We start from the raw sequence: 21,266 nt of genomic DNA, 5'->3' as shown, positions 1-21,266 counted from the left end.
AACTTGTCCTGCAACCTTCCATGTAACTTGTCCTGCAACCTTCCATGTTTCCAGCCATGTGTGAGATGCTGATGATGTAAGGGGAGTGAGACCGCCCTAAAGAATGGTAGAGCCTAGTGTAGCAGATGGGCAGAGCCAGCACGAAAAATAAACATGAAGATGGAAGTTAACAACATAATATTATGAGAACACAATGTAGGCACAATTAGACCAGCTGAACGACAGGGAGGACATAAAAAAGATTCGATCCAGATAAACCGAACCTGAGTTGAAGGAGCTGCCATTCGTCAGGCATCTAATACATGTCTGGCCCTGGCATGTGTTACCCATCACCCTCCAACAACCCTAGCTACGATTCTCCCTTTCCATACATGTGGAAACCAAGGTGCACAGAAATCCATCCATTTCCTAGTCATCACCTTTTTACTTCTTTCCTACTTAAAAGAGTCACTATCATCTGATGCCAAAATAACTGCAGTGTTCTCCTAGGTAGTCTTTCTGATCCCATCCCTCTTTTCTACTCCCCCACCATGGTTTATTCTCACATGAGCCAGAGTTATCCTGGTAAAATGTGGGTTGCATCACTGCTCTGCCCAGAATCTTCCACCCACTCAGAGCAAAAGTCACAGTCACTGTCTCCTGTTCTCTCTCTGCCTCATCCTTCACTGACCCTCCCTTTTGCTCACCTCATTCCAGCTTCCCTGGCCTATTGCCCTTCCTCCAGCACACCAGTCCTTTTGCTGCCTCGGAGCTTTTTTTTCTTATTCTTAAAAAATTTTTGGCTGCATTGCACCAACATATGGGATCTTATTCGCCACCTCCTCCAGAGATCAACCACGTGCTCCCTGCAGTGGAAGGGCAGAGCCCTAACCACTGGACTACCAGGAAAGACCTGCCTCTGGGCCTTTGACTTCATTTTTCTCTCTGTCTGGAATCTCTCTTCTCCCAAACATCCATCTCAACATCTCATCACCTCTGCTTTCATTCAAATGCCGCCTTCTCAGGGAGGCTTCCCCTGGCCACCCTGGCTTAAACCTCAACCCCTTAAACATCCCCCGTGCCCTTTTCCTGCTTTTGCTTTCTCTTTAGCACTCAAGAGTATCTAATAATGTATATTTTATTTATTTTTGTTGTGGCTTACCACCTCTTTTTCCACTAGAATGTCATTTCCAAGGGAATGGAATTTTCTGTCTGTTTTGCTCACTGCTATATCCACAGGTCATGGGACACTGAGTGACGAGTAGTCCCACTAATACTGCAAAAATGAGTGAATGTGTGGCTGACTGAATGACATCTACCTCATCGTGGGCATTTTTAATGGATACAACACTTGAATATTAGCTATTTCGTATAAAAACTCGATTCACTTTTGGCTTTATGTATTTTGGTAGGTTGAAGACAATTTTGTGCATGGATTATCAAAATGGAAATTCTCCCTTAAGATGGACTTTTCAAAGAATTACATAAAAATTCTGAGAAAACAAACAGTGACCCATTATTACATGAATTTGCATATGTCATGGGTGACAACTCCCCCAGCTCATCTTGTTACTAACCACCCACAGACAGGTATTGGGTCTGATGCCAGGCTTGTAATGGGTCTATTGTCTGCATTAATAACAAATTTAGAATATCATTTGTTTAATACATATTTCTAAGTTATTAAAAACCATGGAATTTTTTAAAAGAATGATGTTTACTATAAACTGTCTGCCAGTGTATTTATAGGCATTAATATCAAAGCCCTTAGCACAAATGGAAATCTTTTAGCTATTTTTTGCTTATCTCAAATGAAAGTTATTACATACTACAAATTGGATACAACTTCACATTAAAAATGTATCTTTATCTGAAAAATAACATTTCAACATTAGAGAACATCTACTTAAGCATAATAATTTGCAAGAGAGTCTTGTTATAAAGTCCAAAGGGATTTGCAGAAAAATCACTTTTGCACTTTTAAAAATCCTTTGAATATTCATGTTAATTGAATGCATAAATCTAAAAGCATCCAGCATTACTGAAGAAAATGAAATATTTTAAAGAAAGATGACTTGCAATTTAAAAAATTAATATCGTGCATGCAAATTGTATCTTGCAGTGCTGCTAGAAAAGGGAAAATGTCCTAAGAAAGAATGTATTCTCTGGTGGCAGTCAAATCCCTGTTAGGACATCGTCACACTTGTGTGAAGTCGTTTATTTAGTTTGATGGCCTGAAAGCAACAGATGTCTCTCATTAGGAGTCGTAGCAATGATGGGACCATAAATCACAATGTCTCACCATTTCCTCCAGGAAGATACTTTGTCGTATTGCCAGAATCTCCTGCAATTTATACTGTGTCAGGCTCTTGAGTTTCCTCTACAGCTTAGCAGGATGGTTTACCAAGCACAACTTGTTTGGAGTCCTGGATATCAGCACAGCTGAACTGAACAGAGGCTTCCTGTTTGTAGGGGATAAAGTATGTCTCCTATAAAACAAGCCAAGAGGAAACCGCATTACCTATATCATTACAGCAGTGTTTTCCAATGCCACCTACAGGGAAGCCTTAGCTTAGAAGCTCTTCAGGCATTTTTAAAGCTCATGAAACTTACAGTCTCCTGGTTTACCCCTGCATGTGTTGTAGGAATTTTGCACTTACTTCGACTATATGAGGCACCCGATCAACAGTTATTGAAGGAGTGAGTTTCAGTCAGAAGAATCTAAAGTATTTATTGAACATCCACTGTGTAAGGCACTTGAGGCATTTAGATGAGTTTTATGGACATAAAGATTTAAGTACTTTTTCCCAAATAACTGCATCCACTGAATATACTTCTATTTCTAGGAATTTTCGGGGTGATTTATAGAGGACATAGTGAAGAGATACTACCACTCATGTAGTGAGTGAACTCACCTTACTGCAGTCACAGTGCCGTGAATTGTATATCCAAATGCAATGAACTAATTTTGTATCTTGTGCATGAATTCAGGCAGGAGTAGGGGATGGTGGTGGGAAGAAAGACTGATTTCAATCCACAGACCTGGAACACGATAACCAAGTGCATTTGTTCAAATATTCTGAAATATGTGTACCAGTGGCCTTTCCAATCAAGGGATTAGTTGATATTATAACTGTGGTCTGGGCATAGTTGGGTTAAAGGCACTGGACTAAGTCAAGAGTCCTGAGTTTATGGATAGACATTGCTAGCGCCAAGATGTGTGACTTAAATAGTTTATTTCTCTGGGCCTCAGGTTGTTCATTTACCAAATGTGGAACAGAAGAATCTTCAAGTTTTCTTTCTAGTCTAACATTCTTTCCTTTATTTTTGGTGGGGGGTAGGGTGGGCTGTGTCACATGACTTCCAGGGTCTTAATTTCTCCCAGGGATTGAATCCAGCCCCTCCACAGTGAAAGCCTGAAATCCTATCCAGTGGACCACAAGGGAATTCCCTAATATTCTTTATTTATAAGAGTAAGTGTTGATATGTCTTGATTTCATTACTGACTCTACCACTGGCTAACTAGGTGACCGTAGCTACTATCCTTAACATTACCTACACCCATTTTCCACTTTTGTTAAATGTAGATAAATAGCTAAATGGCATGGAAGATCCTTCCTAGTCTAAGACTCCATAAATTTTGTCCCCTATCTGTAAAATTTCAACATTTAATTTTCAGCTTCACAAGTAAAACTATGAGAAACTGAACAAAGTCAGCATATGAAATTCAGTAACTGTTTTCATTGTTTGGAAAGTTGTGGTCAGAGGAGACATGTCAGGTCATACAGGAAGAACAAAGACCATTGTTAGATATTCTGAACCCCGAACTGTACTGAAATCTAGAATCCAGAATGCCAGTTACTCATCCTTTTAGCAGATGTTTGCTGAGTATTTAAGAAGAGCATAGTCAGATGAAGTCAGACTGAGATCCTTTTGTGGACAGTTTCCTTTTTCTCTGCAGAATCCATTTCTATGCACAGCAGACACTGCCGATGCCTTAGCTCTAAAGCTAGTAGCATCATTCTCCTTCTTTAAAAACTTTCACTATCTCCCAATGCCTGCTGAAGAAATTCAAGCTCTGTCAGAACCTCAATACTTTTCATGACATAATGATACTAGTCTTCACTGAACATGAAGTGTTAGTTGCTCAGTTGTGTCTCTGACTCTTTGTGACTCCATGGACTGGAGCTCATCAGGCTCTTCAGTCTATGGAATTCTCCAGGCAAGAGGATCTTCCTGACCCAGGGATTGAATTTGGGTCTCCTGCATAAAGGTAGATTCTTTACCATCTGAAGTTCCATTAAATTAGAAGTTCAGACCCTTTCACAATAGAGATTTCATACATACACACACACACACACACACACACACACACACACACAATAAGAACTTTTTCAAATGGAATATATTAAATCTGTAAAAAAAAAAGATCACATTTATTTGCGGTGATTGAAATGAGAGTGACTTGTCTATGAAGGATAACAATGATAACTGATTTAGTGAACATTTAACATTTGCCTAAGACTGTTCTAAGAACTTGCATGTAGTATCTCATTTAATGTCTTCATGAGGACTCTATGAAGTACACATTGTTATCATTTTGTAGGTGAGGAAACTGAGTTACAGAGAGCTTAAACAATTTGCCATAGCCACATGATTAATAGTTGGTTGAGCTGAGATTCAAATTTGGGCCATCTGAGAGATGATACCATCTCTCCACCTGGTATCTCCTATCTAGGCTGGAAAACTGGCTTCATTTCCAAGAAACTTGCCAAGATACATTTAGAGGAATAGGATGCCCTCTAAACCACATTAGGGCAAACCCTCAGAGTGTGGGTCCCATAGGTCAAAAAGAATGGTAATTATTATATGCCTATGTTATCTCGGTGTTTTAAATTTTAAAAAATTGTCAGCATTGTTTGTTCTGCGCCTTATATTCATGGTGAGTTCTGTTTGCTAAGGTAAAGGCATTTACCCTGACTGTATAAAGTAACAAAATATCTGCTTAATGAGCTCATTTTAAAATAGGCAAAATCCCTTTATTTTTTCCCCCTAAAGATAAGTTTAACATTCCATCTGTCAACTCATTTCTCCATAGGGCACTAAATAGTTCAAGAAGTCTATGAAAATATTGCTGAGAGCAAAACATGTTCATAAAAAAAGGGGGGGCTGGTAATCCTTGATAATTCTAATGGAACTTCCCAACACTTGCACTAAGTTGATTGCAATTAAAATCCTAGCTCCATACCCAAAAGGGTTTCTTCCTGCAACCTGTCAACACTAGATGGACATCCACTCTATTTACAGTCCTTTTATGTACTACTTAGGCCCAATTGTGGTGTCTGTTTGGTTCATTGAAAACATATTAATTCATATGTTTAAAGATAAGTGGTTCCTCATATCATGTTTTGGAGAAGGAAATGGCCACTGATTCCAATATTCTTGCCTGGAGAATCCCACGGACAAAGGAGTCTGGCAGGCTACAGTCCATGGGGTTGCAAGAGTCAGACATGACTTAGCAACTAAACCACTATATCATATTTAAAGGTAAGAGATGAAAAACAATGTCACCATTATTTTGAGAAATTGAGTGTACCGTTTACCTCATGAAATGCATGGCCTTCAAGAGAGTTAACCAGCGGGATGAAGCATTCAGGAAAATAATGCCTACAAAAGCCATGGCTGCCTGCAAGCTAGGAGAGGAGTCTGCACGACTTCTGACCTCCTTTATCTGGAGAGAGAAGTTCTCTACTGCTTCTGTGACTTAGTCTGTTGACAGCCTTCAAAAAGCAATTCATAAAGTAAAGGCGAACAGAACTTTTGTTAAATCCCAATAAAAATAAAGGATAAAAGTTATAAAATAGAAATAGATGAGATTTTAAACAGAAGATAAAAGGTTAGAGCCAATGATCTAAAAGGTTACTATTTTTTAATATAAAAAAGGTTAAGATAAAAGGCTAAAGCCCATGAGATGAAACATTTAAAATAATCACATAAATTTGATCAAGGGTCAAGCACAGAGGGACTTAAAATGAAAACTGCACTAAGGAAAGAAAACAATTAGAAATATATATATAAAATACATTTCAAGTAAAAGGCAGAAAGTTCAGAGATTACGGAGACAAAGGGAAAAGGGGAAGAGGAAGGAAAAAATCTAGAGGGAAATAACTTACTAGAAGCAAACTCAGAGGAAGTTTTGGATTTCAGAGAACTTCAGTGTCCTTAGGTAGCATCTTGTGACCCTAGGACAAGCAGTCTACCATTGCCCAGAGCCTCAATCCCACCCAGGACCCAGGCAAAGCAGGAGCACCCCACTACTTGCAACTGCGAAACTTTAGGACCACACAATCCATCTCAACATGACCACAGAAACTTCCCAAATCACTCCTGTTTCCACTTCATCAGGCAACCTTACTGGGTATGGGCTAGCATGGCATTTTGGTCAGAAATGCTTAAGTGATGTTTCACTCTACTGCTAATGGACTGTGTGGCTTTGGCTTATCCCAGAGAAGTACTGGGATACCTCTCTGAATCCCAGTATCCTTATCTGGGTTGTAAAATGATGAACTAATAATTATACCACCAATAACAGCAATTCATCTGTGTCTCATTATTAGTATTTTATTATTTCACTTCTTTTAGAGATAGTCCCTGCCAAGCACTAATCAATTTCTAGATTTGACTTGCTTAAGCCTCACACCCACCTAAGGTAACATTACTCATCCCAGTGTCAGTAGCATCATCCAAGACTCCTGTGTATTCGGAGAAATTCCATCCAGAAACTTAGAGAGCTTCTCTCACCAGTGGTCTCTGTAGGTAAGTCATGCCTATGAACCTCAAATTACAACCCTCTCCTGAGAGAGGATGGGCAGCTGGGAAGAAAGCAAAGAAACCACAAGTCAAAGTGTATTCTCCTGAGTAGAAGAGGCTTGGACATGCTATCTAAATCTTTTGTAGGATATTGAAATGCTAACTTATCATTATTTTATTTTCAACATTTCAGATTCTACAACATATGCACATTTTCTGTTCAACGCATTCGATACGGACCACAATGGAGCTGTAAGTTTTGAGGTAAGTCTTAAGTTTCTTGTGTGTGTGTGTTTTTTTAATAATGCTTTGACTTTGAATACACTGAAAGGGATTTAGTGCTGTTAGGGTGAAAATTTGTGTTTGGTGGTATAATTTTTTTTTTGGCTTTTTGAGCCTTTTATTACTTTATTATTGTTGCATTAAGAATATTCAACAAGAGTGGACATCTTTGTCTTGCTCCTAATACTGAGAGAAAGTTTTCCAGTTTCTCCACTGAGTGTGATGTTAGCTGTGGCCTTTTCATATATCGCCTTTATTATGTTGAGGTACTTTCTTTCTATTCCCAGTTTGTTGGCAGTATACATCTTGAAAGAGTATTGAACTTGTCAAATGCTTTTTCTGCATCTATTGAGATGATCATAAGATTTGTATCCTTAATTCTGTCAATGTGGAATATTATATTACTTGATTTTCATGTATTGATTCACCTTTCTATCCCCAGGGATAAATTCTACTTTGTCATGGAGTATAATCATTGTAATGTGCTCTTGGATTTAGTTTGCTAGTGTTTTGTTGAGGACTTTTGCATCTGTGTGTATCAGGAATATTGGCCTGTAATTTTCTTGTGATTTTTTTGTCTGGTTTTGGCACCAGGTAAGGCTGGTCTAATTTGGAAGTGTTTCTTCCACATCAATTTTTTGGAACAGTTTGAAAAAGGTTGGTGTTCTTTAAATATTTGGCAGAATTCACCAGGGAAGCCATCTGCTACTAGGCTTGTCTCTTTGGGGAGGTCTGTGATTACCGAATCAGTTTCCTAGTTATAGATCTGTTCATACTTTCTATTTCTTCATGATTCAGTCTTGGTAAGCTATCTAGGAATTTTAGTAAAAGCTCTTAAATATCCTTTTATTTAAAAACTGGTAATCTAGTAAGTATATGTTTCTGGAAGTTCTGTGAGCTGCTCTAGCAAATTACTTGAACCCAAGTAAAGGTTTGTTGGAAACTCTTGCAGTAGCATCTAAAGCTGGGGGCCAGGAAGAGGCTGTCATGTAGAATCTGGCTCTGTCTCCAGGAAGAAAGTATCAGAAGTAAGTTGAACTGTAAGACATCTGGTGTTGGAGATTACTTGATTACATATGGTGTTAGAGTGAGGAAATCCCCACTCACACACTGGAATTGTGTGCAGAATTGTTAATATGTATCATGGGAGCCAGATAATTTAGAAGGTATGCATTTTTTTTTAATTGGGAAGAGTGCATCTTACACATGAACAGAGATTTCAGTGAGTGTCAAAATAAAGGAAAGCAGATGATGGTGTGGAATCAACAAGGAAGGGTACTAGTGGGCTGTATCAGAGAATCGCTCCCATGGACTTGATGAAGGACTGCTAAAGAGGATAAGGGCTCAGGATGGGGAGCAGTGGGGAGTGAGGCAGAGGCCTGGGAATGAAGAGAAAACATTTGTTAAGTCACCTAGAAGATGAAATGCAAAAGGGGGAGAGTGACAGGAAAGCTGGGTAAGGAGGCCAAGGGCAGATCTCCACACATCTGAGGCAGGATGCCAAGGAGGCTGAACTGCAGGAGGTAAGGAGCAAGATAAGAATTGAAGAATTCTCAGCAGGGAAGTTAAGGTATGTTCCTAGAAACAAAAAGTCCAATTAGCAGCTTTTTATCCCAAGAGTTCCGACGGGCTGATGTCAGCTGGACCTACAGTGAAGGCGGTGGAGAAAAGGAGGTGATAAGCTCAGGAGGTATAAAAATTAAATTGGCACACTAACATCTCAACACTTTGTGGCATCAGGATGACAAAAGGGGGCACAAACTCCTGAGAGGTCATTCAGTCAGTGGCCCTGGGGCAGAGTGAGCAAAGTACCGCCTTGCACGCTAGATGCTTGCGCAGGTTGAAATGACTGTGCTGAAATGACTATTCTGGGCCAGAAAACTCAGTGTGTCATCTCACAATGTAACCAAGAAAAATCACTGACAAAATAAGAGGAGAAGCTGGCAGTGGCTCAGTAAAGGTGTGGACCAAGAAGCCAGCAGTGGTCCATGGGTTGACCCTGATGCGACAACAGCAATTGATGAAGACGTGAGTCTATCATAGGTACCCGTCCCCTGTCACATTTCTTCCACTTTGGCAGCTGATGATCACCCGTGACAATATTGTATTAGTGTTTGCTGCATGGCCTTAATTTAGCCATAACATAGAAATCAAATGTTCCAATTCACCTAATAAAATCTTTCATAGCTAGGGTTTGGGTAAGGCAGAGACTGCTAGTGATTTCATTACTTAAAATTACTTACATATTAGAAATGTACCATCAATTACTCACAGCCCATTGTATCCAATTTCACATGTAAATTTAGTCTGGTGTTAATGATATGAGACCATGCCTAATGTTGCTATTATAATATTTATGTAATATTCATCATAGTAATTGTGATGAATGCTGATGATAATTTGGGAAATTAGTTGTAATGGCTATATACTATAAGCATGTTGGTAAAAAAAATGTCTTTTTGAAGACAAACTAATGGATGAATTAATAAATGTTAAATCAAAATCAAATTTAAAACTAGGCTATTGTAGTTATTTTTCTAAATTGATTAGCCATGTGAAAAGTCTCTAGAAAGTAGAAATGATTAAGAAATGAACATATTTTGAGTAACAGTAGATCCTGGGAGGTACAGCAGAAACCATCCTGATGCAAGGTAAAGGGAAATGGAAGTTTCCTACTTAATTTGCTTAAAACCAAAGAGTGGAGTGGCTAAGACAGGAGGGGCCCTGGATCCAGATATGACTGGGGCTAAAAATCCCCTTGCCATCAAGTGGTTGAAACCCTGTGAGATCCTCTGAGCCTTAGCGTTCCTCACTGTGAAACATCAGCAAACAAAGCTACTTCACAGGATAATAGAAGGATGACAAAGTGATGTCACTTAAGGGCTTGGCTGCGTGCCTGGTACCAAATATGTGCTCAATATTTATTAGATATTAATCACAGCAGGTACTACAATGGACATTTTTTCCAGTGAAGCCAGTTAACAATGACATTGGTCATTTTATTCCTCAGTGATCTTACAATGAACACATTTAAGCACAGGCCAGATGATCGCTCTATCTGCAATGCTGTAAGAGATAGTTCTGAATCTGATTATAAAACAAGCACTTATTTTGTGTCAGTCACTGTACTAAGTATATGAAAATAACATTTAAAATAGTATTAATAATACCTACATACAATAAAACTAGCTGACTTGTTCAGCACTCTTTCTGAGTCAGGTATTATGATGAATGAATTACATACAGTAACTTAATCTGCATAGGTATGATTATCATCGTTTTAGCAAATTAGGAAACAGATTCACAGAAAACTAAAGCAATCTGCCCAAGTTCGCACAGCTAGAAAGTAGGAGAGTCGGGATTCAAACTCAAGCAATCTGGCCCAGCATACATCTCTTAGCAATTGTGCTATCCTGCCAGTTCAGTTCAGTTCAGTCACTCAGTCGTGTCCGACTCTTTGTGACCCCACGGACTCAGCACGCCAGGCCTCCCTGTCCATCACCAACTCCCGGAGCTCACTCAGACTCATGTCCATCAAGTCGTGATGCCATCCAACCATCTCATCCTTGGTTGTCCCCTTCTCCTCCTGCCTTCAATCTTTCCCAGCATCAGGGTCTTTTCAAATGAGTCAGTTCTTTGCATCAGGTGGCCAAAGTATTGGAGTTTCAGCTTTAGCATCAGTCCTTCCAGTGAATATTCAGGACTGATTTCCTTTAGAATGGACTGGTTGGATCTCCTTGCAGTCCAAGGGACTCTCAAGAGTCTTCTCCAATACCGCAGTTCAAAAGCATCAATTCTTCGGCGCTCAGCTTTCTTTATAGTCCAACTCTCATATCCATACATGACTACTGGTAAAAACATAGCTTTGACTAGATGGACCTTTGTTGGCAAAGTAATGTCTCTGATTTTTAACATGCTGTCTGAGTTGGTCATAACTCTTTTTCCAAGAGCAAGCCTCTTTTAATTTCATGGCTGCAGTCACCATCTGCAGTGATTTTTGGAGCCCCAGAATATAGTCTGTCACTGTTTCCATTGTTTCCCCATCTATTTGCCATGCAGTGATGGGACCAGATGCCATGATCTTCATGTTTTGAATGTTGTTTTAAGCCAACTTTTTTACTCTCCTCTTTCACTTTCATCAAGAGGCTCTTTAATTCCTCTTCACTTTCTGCCATAAGGGTGGTGTCATCTGCATATGAAGTTATTGATATTTCTCCCATCAATCTTGATTCCGGCTTGTGCTTCATCCAGCCCGGCAAATGAGGTACATATAGATTCCCAGTCCCTCACCTGAATTCCTCAGAGCCAACTAAATTTGTCATTCAGAGTCTTGCTGACTTTAGACACACAACACTGTGCATATACTCTATATTATTAATGACTCCTGCAGGATCTGCAGTATGCTATAATCAACTGTGTAACATTTGTACAGTAAAACTATTTTTGTTCAGTTGCTAAGATATGTCTGACTCTTTGCAACCCCATGGACTGCAACACACCAGCCATCTCCTGGAGCTTGCTCAAACTCATGTCCATTGAGTCAGTGATGCCATCCAACCATCTCATCCTCTGTCATCCCCTTCTCCTCCTCCCTTCAATCTTTTCCAGCATCAGAGTCTTTTCCAATGAAAAGACTCTTCACATCAGGTGGCCAAAGTATTGGAGCATCAGCTTCAGCATCAGTCCTTCCAATGAATATTCAGGGTTTATTTCTTTTAGGATTGACTGGTTAGATCTCCTTGCTGTCCAAGAGACTCTCAGCAATAAATGTAGCAGAGAGTGCTACTGATCCAATGTCCATGCATTCTGCTTTAAGATCACATGATCAGTCCATATTTCCAGCCTCTCCTCCTACCCAGATAGGTGGGGCCAAGACTGAATTTCAACCAACAGGAGACTGGTGGAAGTGACCACATCTCTCTTCTTCTCTCATCTTCTCTCATCTGTGGAAACCATGAGGTTACATATTTTGGTTTGCCTTGAAGCAAAGTAGAATCCTGGATCTCTGTTATGACTGCACAGAACAGAACACCATCCTCACTCATATTTCACTGCATGTGAGTGATAAACAAGCTTATACTGTGTCAAGCTACTATGACTTGGAAATATTAAAATAGAATTTAATTTCTTTTGATTAACATGACTGATAACAGATAATAGGTGATTAATAATAGAGATAAACAGATAAATAGATACTAGAATAGTTTCATGTCATTTCAGTTCAGATTTTGGCATTAAATGAGTTCTGGCACCAAAATTCACCACCACCCCTATCTTCCCAATAAAGGTTCTTCTTTTTCAGTTTATTAAAAATATTGTTGGATGGGAGTGGTGAGTTGCAGATTTAAAAAATTAGGGCCTGTATTACTTGCCACATGTTAGAGATGAGGAGTTCCAGACTTAAGAGATGCTAACTGACTTATCCAAAGTCATACAGTTAATGAATGGCAGAACCAGGACTGAACCCCAGCTCTACCTAAGGCTCTAAAACTTATGGTGAATATGAATAAACAAAGAGACATGAAGTAAAAGGCTGACAAATTCTAGAATATAAAAACCAAAAGATGCCTACTCGACAGAAATCAGCATAGTAAAAAGAAAGAAATGACAAACTGGGAAACAATATGTGAAGATATATTCCAGACCAGGGATAGTTTTACTAATATGTGAAGAGTTTCTATAAATCAAGACATTTCAAAAAAAATGCTCAAATTTATTCACAGTAGAATGAATACAAATTTTAGTAACCTGAGAGAGAAATATTAATCTACAAGATTGAGAAAGATCAGAACTGTGATCCATATAGGATTGACAAGCTATAATATTCTTATGCATAGATTTTGAGAAGAGAATTGGAAGGGAAATTTGAAAATAAGTATATAAAATGTATCAATGTTCAAATCTTTTGACCGAGAGGTTCCACCTCTAGGAACTCATCCTGCAGATATAGTTATTCAAAATATATATTATGTATATATAAAGTCACTCTATAGCTTTCTTTATAAGAAGATTGGAAATCTTTAAATAATTCATCCATGGGATATTGGCTACATAAACTATGGTATATTCGTATGTATGCAACAATGAAAAAGACAGGAATTATTTCCAAGTTTTATTGCTAAGTTTTTAAAACACACACATACAAAGCAGCCTGTTACACTATCATTTTTGTAAAAGGAGAAGAAATAGATATTTAAATAAATATACCTTATACTCATATATGCACAAAAATTCTTCAGAAGTAAACACAAGAAGGTACTAATGTCAGTTGTCTAGAGGAAAGAAATAGGGTGGATGGGGTCCAGAATTGGGAGGAAGATTTTTCATGAAACATCTTATATATTTTTACATTTTTAATTAAATGAATGTCACTCATCTTTAAAAAAAAACTGTGAAGAAGTTGAGACAGGAAAACAACTACAAAATGTTGGAATGTAGAACAAGAATACAACTTTGCCTCGAGTCCACTCCTGGAATTCCCTTCTGCTCCTTCATTCCTACCTGACAGCAGATTGTCAATTCCATGTGAACTCAGAATCCACCATATTGTGATGCTAACCCTGCCAACTGAGCAACAAATATATACGAACTTGATAGAGTTCAACTGGACTGTCTGCAATTCAACCAAACCTGCCGAACCTTGATGTTGACTGAGGGTTCCATTTACTTGACAAATACATAGCCACTGTCCATGCCACACAGTTATAAGCAGCTTAATTCTTTTAATCCTCATAAAAACTTTTCAGAAGTTAGATATGGTAATCTCCATTCATGAAAACTGAGATAAAAGGATGTCAAGTTGTCTGAGAGAACAGAGTTATCAGGTGATACAGCTGGAATCTGAATTCAGGCTGCCTGGTTTCCAGCTCTGTTCTCTTAACCATTGCCCACAACTTGATTTCTAAGTAAAGGCTTCACTTGGCCCATATCTTAAGGACAACCTACATCTCTTGTTAGCAGATCTTTTCCATGGGAAGTGTGTTATGTATGTGCTTGTATTTTAAAAGATAGTCATTAGATTCTTTTCACTAAAAGAATATTATGCACTTGTAGTAGTAAGACAGACCACTTAAACACTTGTTATGGGTCTTGCTTTTGGGTGTCTATTTTGACACAATTTCCAGCTGACTTAAGTCACAATTTTCAATTAGAAAGTGAGAATGTTGGGCTTCCCTGGTGGCTCAGTGGTAAAGAATCCGTCTGCCAATGCAGGAGACACAGGATTTATCCCTGGTCCGAGAAGATCCCATATGCCTTGGAGGAACTAAGCTCATGAGCCACAACTATTGAGCCTTGCTCTAGAGCCCAGGAACTGTGACTACTGAGCCCATGTGCCCTAGAGACACAGCAAGAGAAGCCACCTCAATGAGAAGCCTGGGCACGGTAACAGGAGTAGCCCCCACTTGCCACTAACAGAGAAAAGCCTGTGCAGCAAGGAAGACCCAGCACAATGAAAATACATACATAAAGAAATATAATGTTTTTTTAAGTGAAATGTTAAACCTAAGGAGTGTTTATGCCCACAAAGCATGCTGGGAAAAGATGATTAGGAATTCATAAACCATTTTGCTAAGTAAATGGTTCAAAATCCAGAGGACTGAAAGCTTTACTTGTACCATTTGATAAAGAATTTTATTAGAGTTTTTTTTAGAAATTCTACATCAAATTGTATTTTTATTTCTTTTTAGGATTTCATCAAAGGTCTTTCTATTTTGCTTCGGGGGACAGTACAAGAAAAACTCAACTGGGCGTTTAATTTGTATGACATAAATAAAGATGGCTACATCACTAAAGAAGTAAGAAATGCCTCATCGACAGAGCTAGCCTTTGACCATTTTCATTCTTTAACTTGAAATGCTAAATGATTGCAATTATCATTCTAAAATCACTTTTTTAGGAATCTAACATATTTTCTGTGGTGGTGGAGAAACATACTGATGAAAAATTTGGAATGGGTAGAAATAGCTTATTGTTAATCTCCTAAATTATTATAAAACACAGAAGGATTACATCTTGATTTCTAACAGCATTTTAATAAATACTGTACATGGAATAAAGAGAGTGATTGGAATGAGATTGGAAGAAAATATACCCAAACCATGTTAGAATATTTGGCCTGTAACCTTTTTTTCTCCCATATAATATGGTCCACATGGGAACAGAGGCAGTTTTAACATTGTGTGAATTATGTAGTGACCTGTATTATCTGGGAAATGACCTGAGGCAATTGTAGGTTTCCAAGTACATTTCCAGGTGGGCTAATCTAAGGAAGAAGTCTCACAGACCAAATTAGGATGTGCATGTCAAATGGCTGATTAAACTAATTTAAAACACAATGAGAAGTAAGTGGGGAAGGATGGGGTAAGATAACAAATTGAGGATGGAGTGAAGGTAGGTTGAAGGACCATATTACCTGAATCCTGGATGTGATTCAATGTCTACCTGTTCTTTCTCTCACTAGCTTTCCCCAGAGTTGTGTTTTGAGCATGAGGCTCCTCAAATAGAAGGTATCTTGGGACAAACATTAACTGGCTCTGTTGAAGATACAGGGACAAGTTCACCTGACCACAGTTATAATGTAACAACTAACCTGATCAATGTCCATGGGTTTTGTGTTTGTTGAGCAGAAGACACATGGGGCCAGAATGGATCTCACAAATGGGTGGCTGAATTAAGACCTCATGAGTATTAAGCATTCAGGTACATTGAGCATGTCTCCTGGATACTTAGTGCCTCTTGTATGTTTGGTATACAATAAACATTTAGTACTCAGATGCCTCCAGGATATTAGGTATCTCTTGGTCTTTTAATCCCTTTCTATGTTTAACACAAACATGCTGTTCTTATCACTTACATCTTACACATCTCATGAATGCTATATTAAACAATCTTCCACTCAAACCATAGGGGTTCACCTATGGTTTACAAATGACAAATTTTATCATTTAAGATGGAATTGAATATTGTCAAAAGTAAAAGTATATTACATGCATATTATCAACTTAATCCGGACTCTTATGTGGAAACTTCAAAAAGAAGAAAACAAGTATGAATAATAAATCTGAATGTCTATGTTATCTAGACATTTTTTTTCCCACTAAGACTGGAAATCACAAATCAAAAACTAGATTTAATAGAAATTAAAGTTTCAAAGCATTTCCAGCATAATATTTTGACTAATCTACATGTGCCTTTAAAGTCACAATAGGAAAAACACATGGAAATCCCTAATAAGCTCTGAGACTTATCAGTTAGTTTTAGTATAATTCTCCTGATGTGGAATATATTTTATTCTCAATAAATGGAAATTGATAGTCAACATATAAAATATATAATAAGCCTATAATGCAAAGATAGCCTGTGTGAAGTTGTATGGAAGTCCAAATATTAAACCAGGGTGTTTTCTGATCATGTTAGATATACAAGAATTTACTTTATCTTGAGACCAAGATCAAACTTGATTCTTAAATTCTGATTCTGCTGCTTTTAAGGCATAAAGCTATTCCTCTGGGACAATCAAGATATTTAATGAAGAATTAACAAAAATTTAAAACTTGGAAAACTGAGTAGGAATAATCTGTCAAGGCTTCTAGAGTGGTTTCTTTTCACATCATTTGTGGCCTCATGTAACTGTCTTTTCCTTTTCAGGAAATGCTTGATATAATGAAAGCAATATACGATATGATGGGTAAATGTACATATCCTGTCCTCAAAGAAGATGCTCCCAGACAACATGTTGAAACATTTTTCCAGGTAGGATTGCAATAGAGAGGGAGTGAAATTAAGAGCAAATTTCCTGATGTTTGCAAAGCATCATGACAATTCAAAAGCATGTGAAGGAAAATAATTTTTTACTGAAAGTGACAAAGCTATAAAATATTTACCATTCAACTATGGAATAGTACCATTATGAATTTAGCAATTTTGGTTTTGAATTTATCATAATATTGATAATTCCACTTATTGAACTCATTCACCAAAACCTCAACAGAACACTAAGTTAAGCAAGCAATTGCCATGTCTCATATGTTTTGGGGTGTTTGTTTTCATTCATTTCTCGTTAAGACTCTATGAGGTTATTTATATCGTCATTAGTCTCCATGTTACAGAAGAGAAAATCAAGGTTCTGTAAGTCAAGTTGCCTGAACTCTATGGTAGCTGGAGGGTGGGGTTTTTCTAGAACAGAGAGACTCTAGATCTGCACCACATTCTATTAAAAAGGCAACAGCCTAAAATCAGTCGGCCTCATATGAATCTTATTACCAAGAAACTACTAGTTTGTGTTTTGAAGCAGTTCCTCCCCATAAAATAAGCAGCTGGGCTTTCTTTTCATCTGCTTCAGCTTGTTCAATTCAGGTCTGAGGGGTATGTCTGAGTAAAGTTTTCTGTTCTGTAATCCCCTAACAGAAAATGGACAAAAACAAAGATGGAGTTGTTACCATAGACGAATTTATCGAAAGTTGTCAAAAAGTAAGTAATGATAGTGAATGAGCTATCCCTTTTGCTTTCTTATCAGCTGGACTGAGCACTATCAGCTAGCCACCAGAACTGAGCAAAGTGTAAAGGTCATATGCCTAAAATCATCACTTCCACACAACTGACATGCAACAAGCCTACCACTGTGAAAACAATCACATTTACACATTCTATTAGTCAACACACCCTGAGGCAAGCTATGAGGGAAGCCCTGAAGAGGTGCAGGTTGGTGTTTTTGCTCTTCAAATCCTTTAGAATATTCATCACTGAGGATAAAACATATGTGAGATTTGAATTGTTCTTTCCCCAGAACTAGAATATATCTTGGCTATCATATCCTCCAGAGATTTAGAATTCCAGTATGGCCAGCAGTGTAACACTGACCAAATTTATATCCAATTTCTAATATAAACACCATTGCTTCAGTGTATGTGAACAAGATATCTCTTTGGCTCAACAAAATAGTCAGTCACAAAATTAAACAGCAGAAAATCCTCCCTGAGCAAAAGTCCACGTGGTTCTCCACCATCTGGTGGCAGACTGGATTTAGCATACCTAGAATTATTTGACTTCGTATGTGGGTAGAACAGTTAAAGAGTTTTTAAAATAATTTTGGAGACAAAAAGTTTGCTAGTGTTTTACTCTAATTATTTTCAAATTGATATACTTTCCCTTTTCTGATGCCTGCTTTTCAACTCATATTTCAATGTCATGGTATCTCTGAATTAACTTGGTGACATCAACCTGCTAATGGTGGTGTTGTTACCTGGCCTCCAGCAGTGGATGTCATCAGTTCTGCTACCATTTTCCATTACTAGAAATGGTCACAGTCTCCAAGTACCCCATCATCTGTCCCCTTAAGTTTCAGAGGAATATACTAAACTGCAGATACTGGGCAATGGTTTCTTCCAAACAATCCTTTCCCTGGCATTGAGAGACCATTCATTTTTAAATGTTCCTAAAGGTCACAGAGATTTATCTCTAAGAGACTCAGAAGGACAGATGTAATTACTGCCAACCCATCTCCTAAATCCCAACTTCCAATCTTCATGAAGTTGACTCTTAGCTCACACACAAACCCTGTCTCCTTCCATTTGTACAAGTCCCTGTGATTTGGCCTCTGATGACCAGATATGGCAGTTTGCATTGCTCTTTGTATACGCTCTGTGCTACCTCTCCAGTTTCCGTACTGGCATTCTAATTGGAGAAATATCCTCTCTTATCACCAAGTCAGAGTTAAATAGGTCTTTAAAGCCTGGTGGACTCAGCAAAACAAAACGGGCTCTCCATAGTATCAGCGTGGAAAATGGATAGAAGCGTATTTACATTTGCAGACACAGTATTTGAACATTTGGCACAGGAGGTTGGTGGGGGTTGGCGATCCTTAGAGGCAAAATAGTGCACTTTCCTTTACAGATATGGTGAATTTCATTCCACCGTTTCTCCCTTACAGGATGAAAACATCATGCGCTCCATGCAGCTCTTTGAAAATGTGATTTAACTTGTTAAATATGTCCTCAAATAGACAAACGTGAACGATGCTATCACACAAAGCTGGAGCTACCACTTTTAGCATAGATTGCTCAGCTTTACAATGAGGCACATTATGCAAACAAGCTTTGTTTTAATATAAAGCAACCCCCAAAAGGTTTCAGTTTTCCATTTATAAATCTGCATCCTTTTCATAACGCCACCGAGTCCATGGGATGTTCTAAGTCATTTCATACCCTGTGAATATTCAAAAGGAATAGAATCTGGCATATAGTTTTATTCATTCTTTAGCCATGTGATTATTGAAGCTTTCACATTATTGGTGATTTTAAAATGTCAGTGTTTTTTGCTACTCACTTCTATGTATTCAGCCCCAGGATTTTAAATGGTTTTCTAAAATAGTAGCATCTGTACCTAATTTCCAGCTATTAGTTTCCATGTTTGAATACTGTAATTCCAGTTATACTTTAAGTAAACAAAACAAGATTACTATAATTGGAAACAAAAGAAAAACACACATAGTCCGTTTCTCTGGATTTGCTGCCTTCTGTTAAGACATTCATTTATCTAGCACTTTTTATAATGCGAAACAAATTATCCCAGATGCCCACATATGCCTAATAGAGCTTATTTAATAAGCACTTCTCAGTTTTTCATAATACATATTATAGCCAAGGCCTACATGATATATGTAATTTTGGATTTGTTCAATCCTATAGGTTGACTGTTTTCTGTCACTAAGTGGAAGTCCAAGAAGGTGTGAAACAAAGCGAGGATGTCCACAGGCTTATGAAAAGGGTCAGGACATCTGTCCTCTAGTCCATGGCAATGCTTAGCAAGTTCATTCTTAACCGCATTCAAGGCCTATTCCATCCTGACGGGATCCCTCCTGGCACCTTTACATTATGTGCCATTGAGGGACAAAGAAATCTCGGCTACCCCAATGCCTACTAGATAAAAACAGCAAACAGAATTCACTCTGAAAGCACCACTGATTCCATTATATTAAGCACTAGAATACCCAAATTTAGTAGAAAATGAATATAAATGCTAAGCAACTCCTCTGGATTGTATTATGATTTAGCTCATCATAAAACTCAAATTATTCAGATTATTTTTAATGACCTTAAGCCAAAATCGTAAAGCTGCCACAGTATTACTCAAGATACACATACCTTCCTTATTTTGCAGAAATATCACCAAGACCAAGAGGCTAGAGTAGGAGGAAATTTGCAACTGTCTCTGCAACAATAAATCAGGTATCTATTCTGGTGTAGACATAGGATGTTGAAAGCTGCCCTGCTATCACCAGTGTAGAAATTAAGAGTAGTACAATACATGTACACTGAACTTGGCCATCGCGTGTTTGTGTAAACTCAACGTGCACATTTTGTATTTCAAAACGAAAAAATAAAAGCAAATAAAATGTTTATAACTCTACTGTCTATGTTATAGGTCTTTATTTCAATAAATTTTATAATTACTAGACTAAACACATGAAGTTTTCCTTATGGGATTTTCTAAACTGTAGAGATCTTGGTCTCTGGGTGGTGCTAAAGTACAAGGAGAGAGAGTCAGAGCAAGGCCAGTGGGCAGGCAGGTGTGGGAACTGATGGGGCCTGAGGATGTGATGGGAGTAGACTTGAGGGAAGAAGGGGTGAGGCAAGGGCCAGGAAGGACAGGAGACCTGAGGCGGAAGGAGCATCTCTGCAGTTAGCACTCTTTACAAGTCACTTAGATTTTAAATTACTTCTGTGAGATTGCACCTGAAATGAGAATTATCTACACAAAGAGATCACTCCACATATCTGAGGAATGGAATAAAGAAAGGGTGAACATCCTTCTGGGATAGAATGTGAAACTGTGAACATGCTCGATCGTGTCCACCTCTTTGCGATCCCAAGACTGTTGCCTGCCAGGCTCCTCTGTCCACGGAACTCTCCAGGCAAGAATACTGAAGTGGGTAGTCATTCTCTTCTCCAGGGGATCCTCCTGACCCAGGGATCGAACCTGGGTCTCCCACATTGCAGGCAGATTCTTTACTGTCTGAGCCACCAAGGAAGCTCCTTCTGGGATGGAGCTGCTGCTCTAATCTCCATCTTTTCAGAAGGCTCAGTCAGCCTTGGGCTTGGCGTGGCTACTCAGGGCCCTAAGGCTCTCTTCCTGCCCAGAAGGTGGAGGGTCTTCTTGTTTTCTGTTTCTCTCCCTCTACTCCTTTCTCTGTAGAA

The 21,266-nt window shown here is 38.4% G+C and overlaps 1 protein-coding gene across 2 annotated transcripts in view; it reads left to right on the top strand.

Moving 5' to 3' along the window:
• The window catches only part of KCNIP4 (potassium voltage-gated channel interacting protein 4), a 574,348-nt gene extending 553,869 nt beyond the window's left edge, over nt 1–20,479 (top strand). For both annotated transcript variants that reach the window (XM_040237928.1, XM_040237929.1), the window contains exons 4-8: nt 6,983–7,053; nt 14,760–14,867; nt 16,720–16,824; nt 17,479–17,541; nt 19,001–20,479. In XM_040237928.1, the coding sequence (XP_040093862.1) occupies nt 6,983–7,053; nt 14,760–14,867; nt 16,720–16,824; nt 17,479–17,541; nt 19,001–19,048 (395 nt within the window). In that variant the 3' untranslated portion in view covers nt 19,049–20,479. The remainder of the gene's footprint in view (nt 1–6,982; nt 7,054–14,759; nt 14,868–16,719; nt 16,825–17,478; nt 17,542–19,000) is intronic.
• Nucleotides 20,480–21,266: the final 787 nt, after the last annotated feature.

This window comes from Oryx dammah, unplaced genomic scaffold (assembly GCF_014754425.2).
Source record: "Oryx dammah isolate SB20612 unplaced genomic scaffold, SCBI_Odam_1.1 HiC_scaffold_3, whole genome shotgun sequence".
Classification (NCBI taxonomy): Eukaryota; Metazoa; Chordata; class Mammalia; order Artiodactyla; family Bovidae; genus Oryx; species Oryx dammah.
Note: the sequence above shows the minus strand (reverse complement) of the source record. Positions and strands in the feature narration are given on the sequence as shown.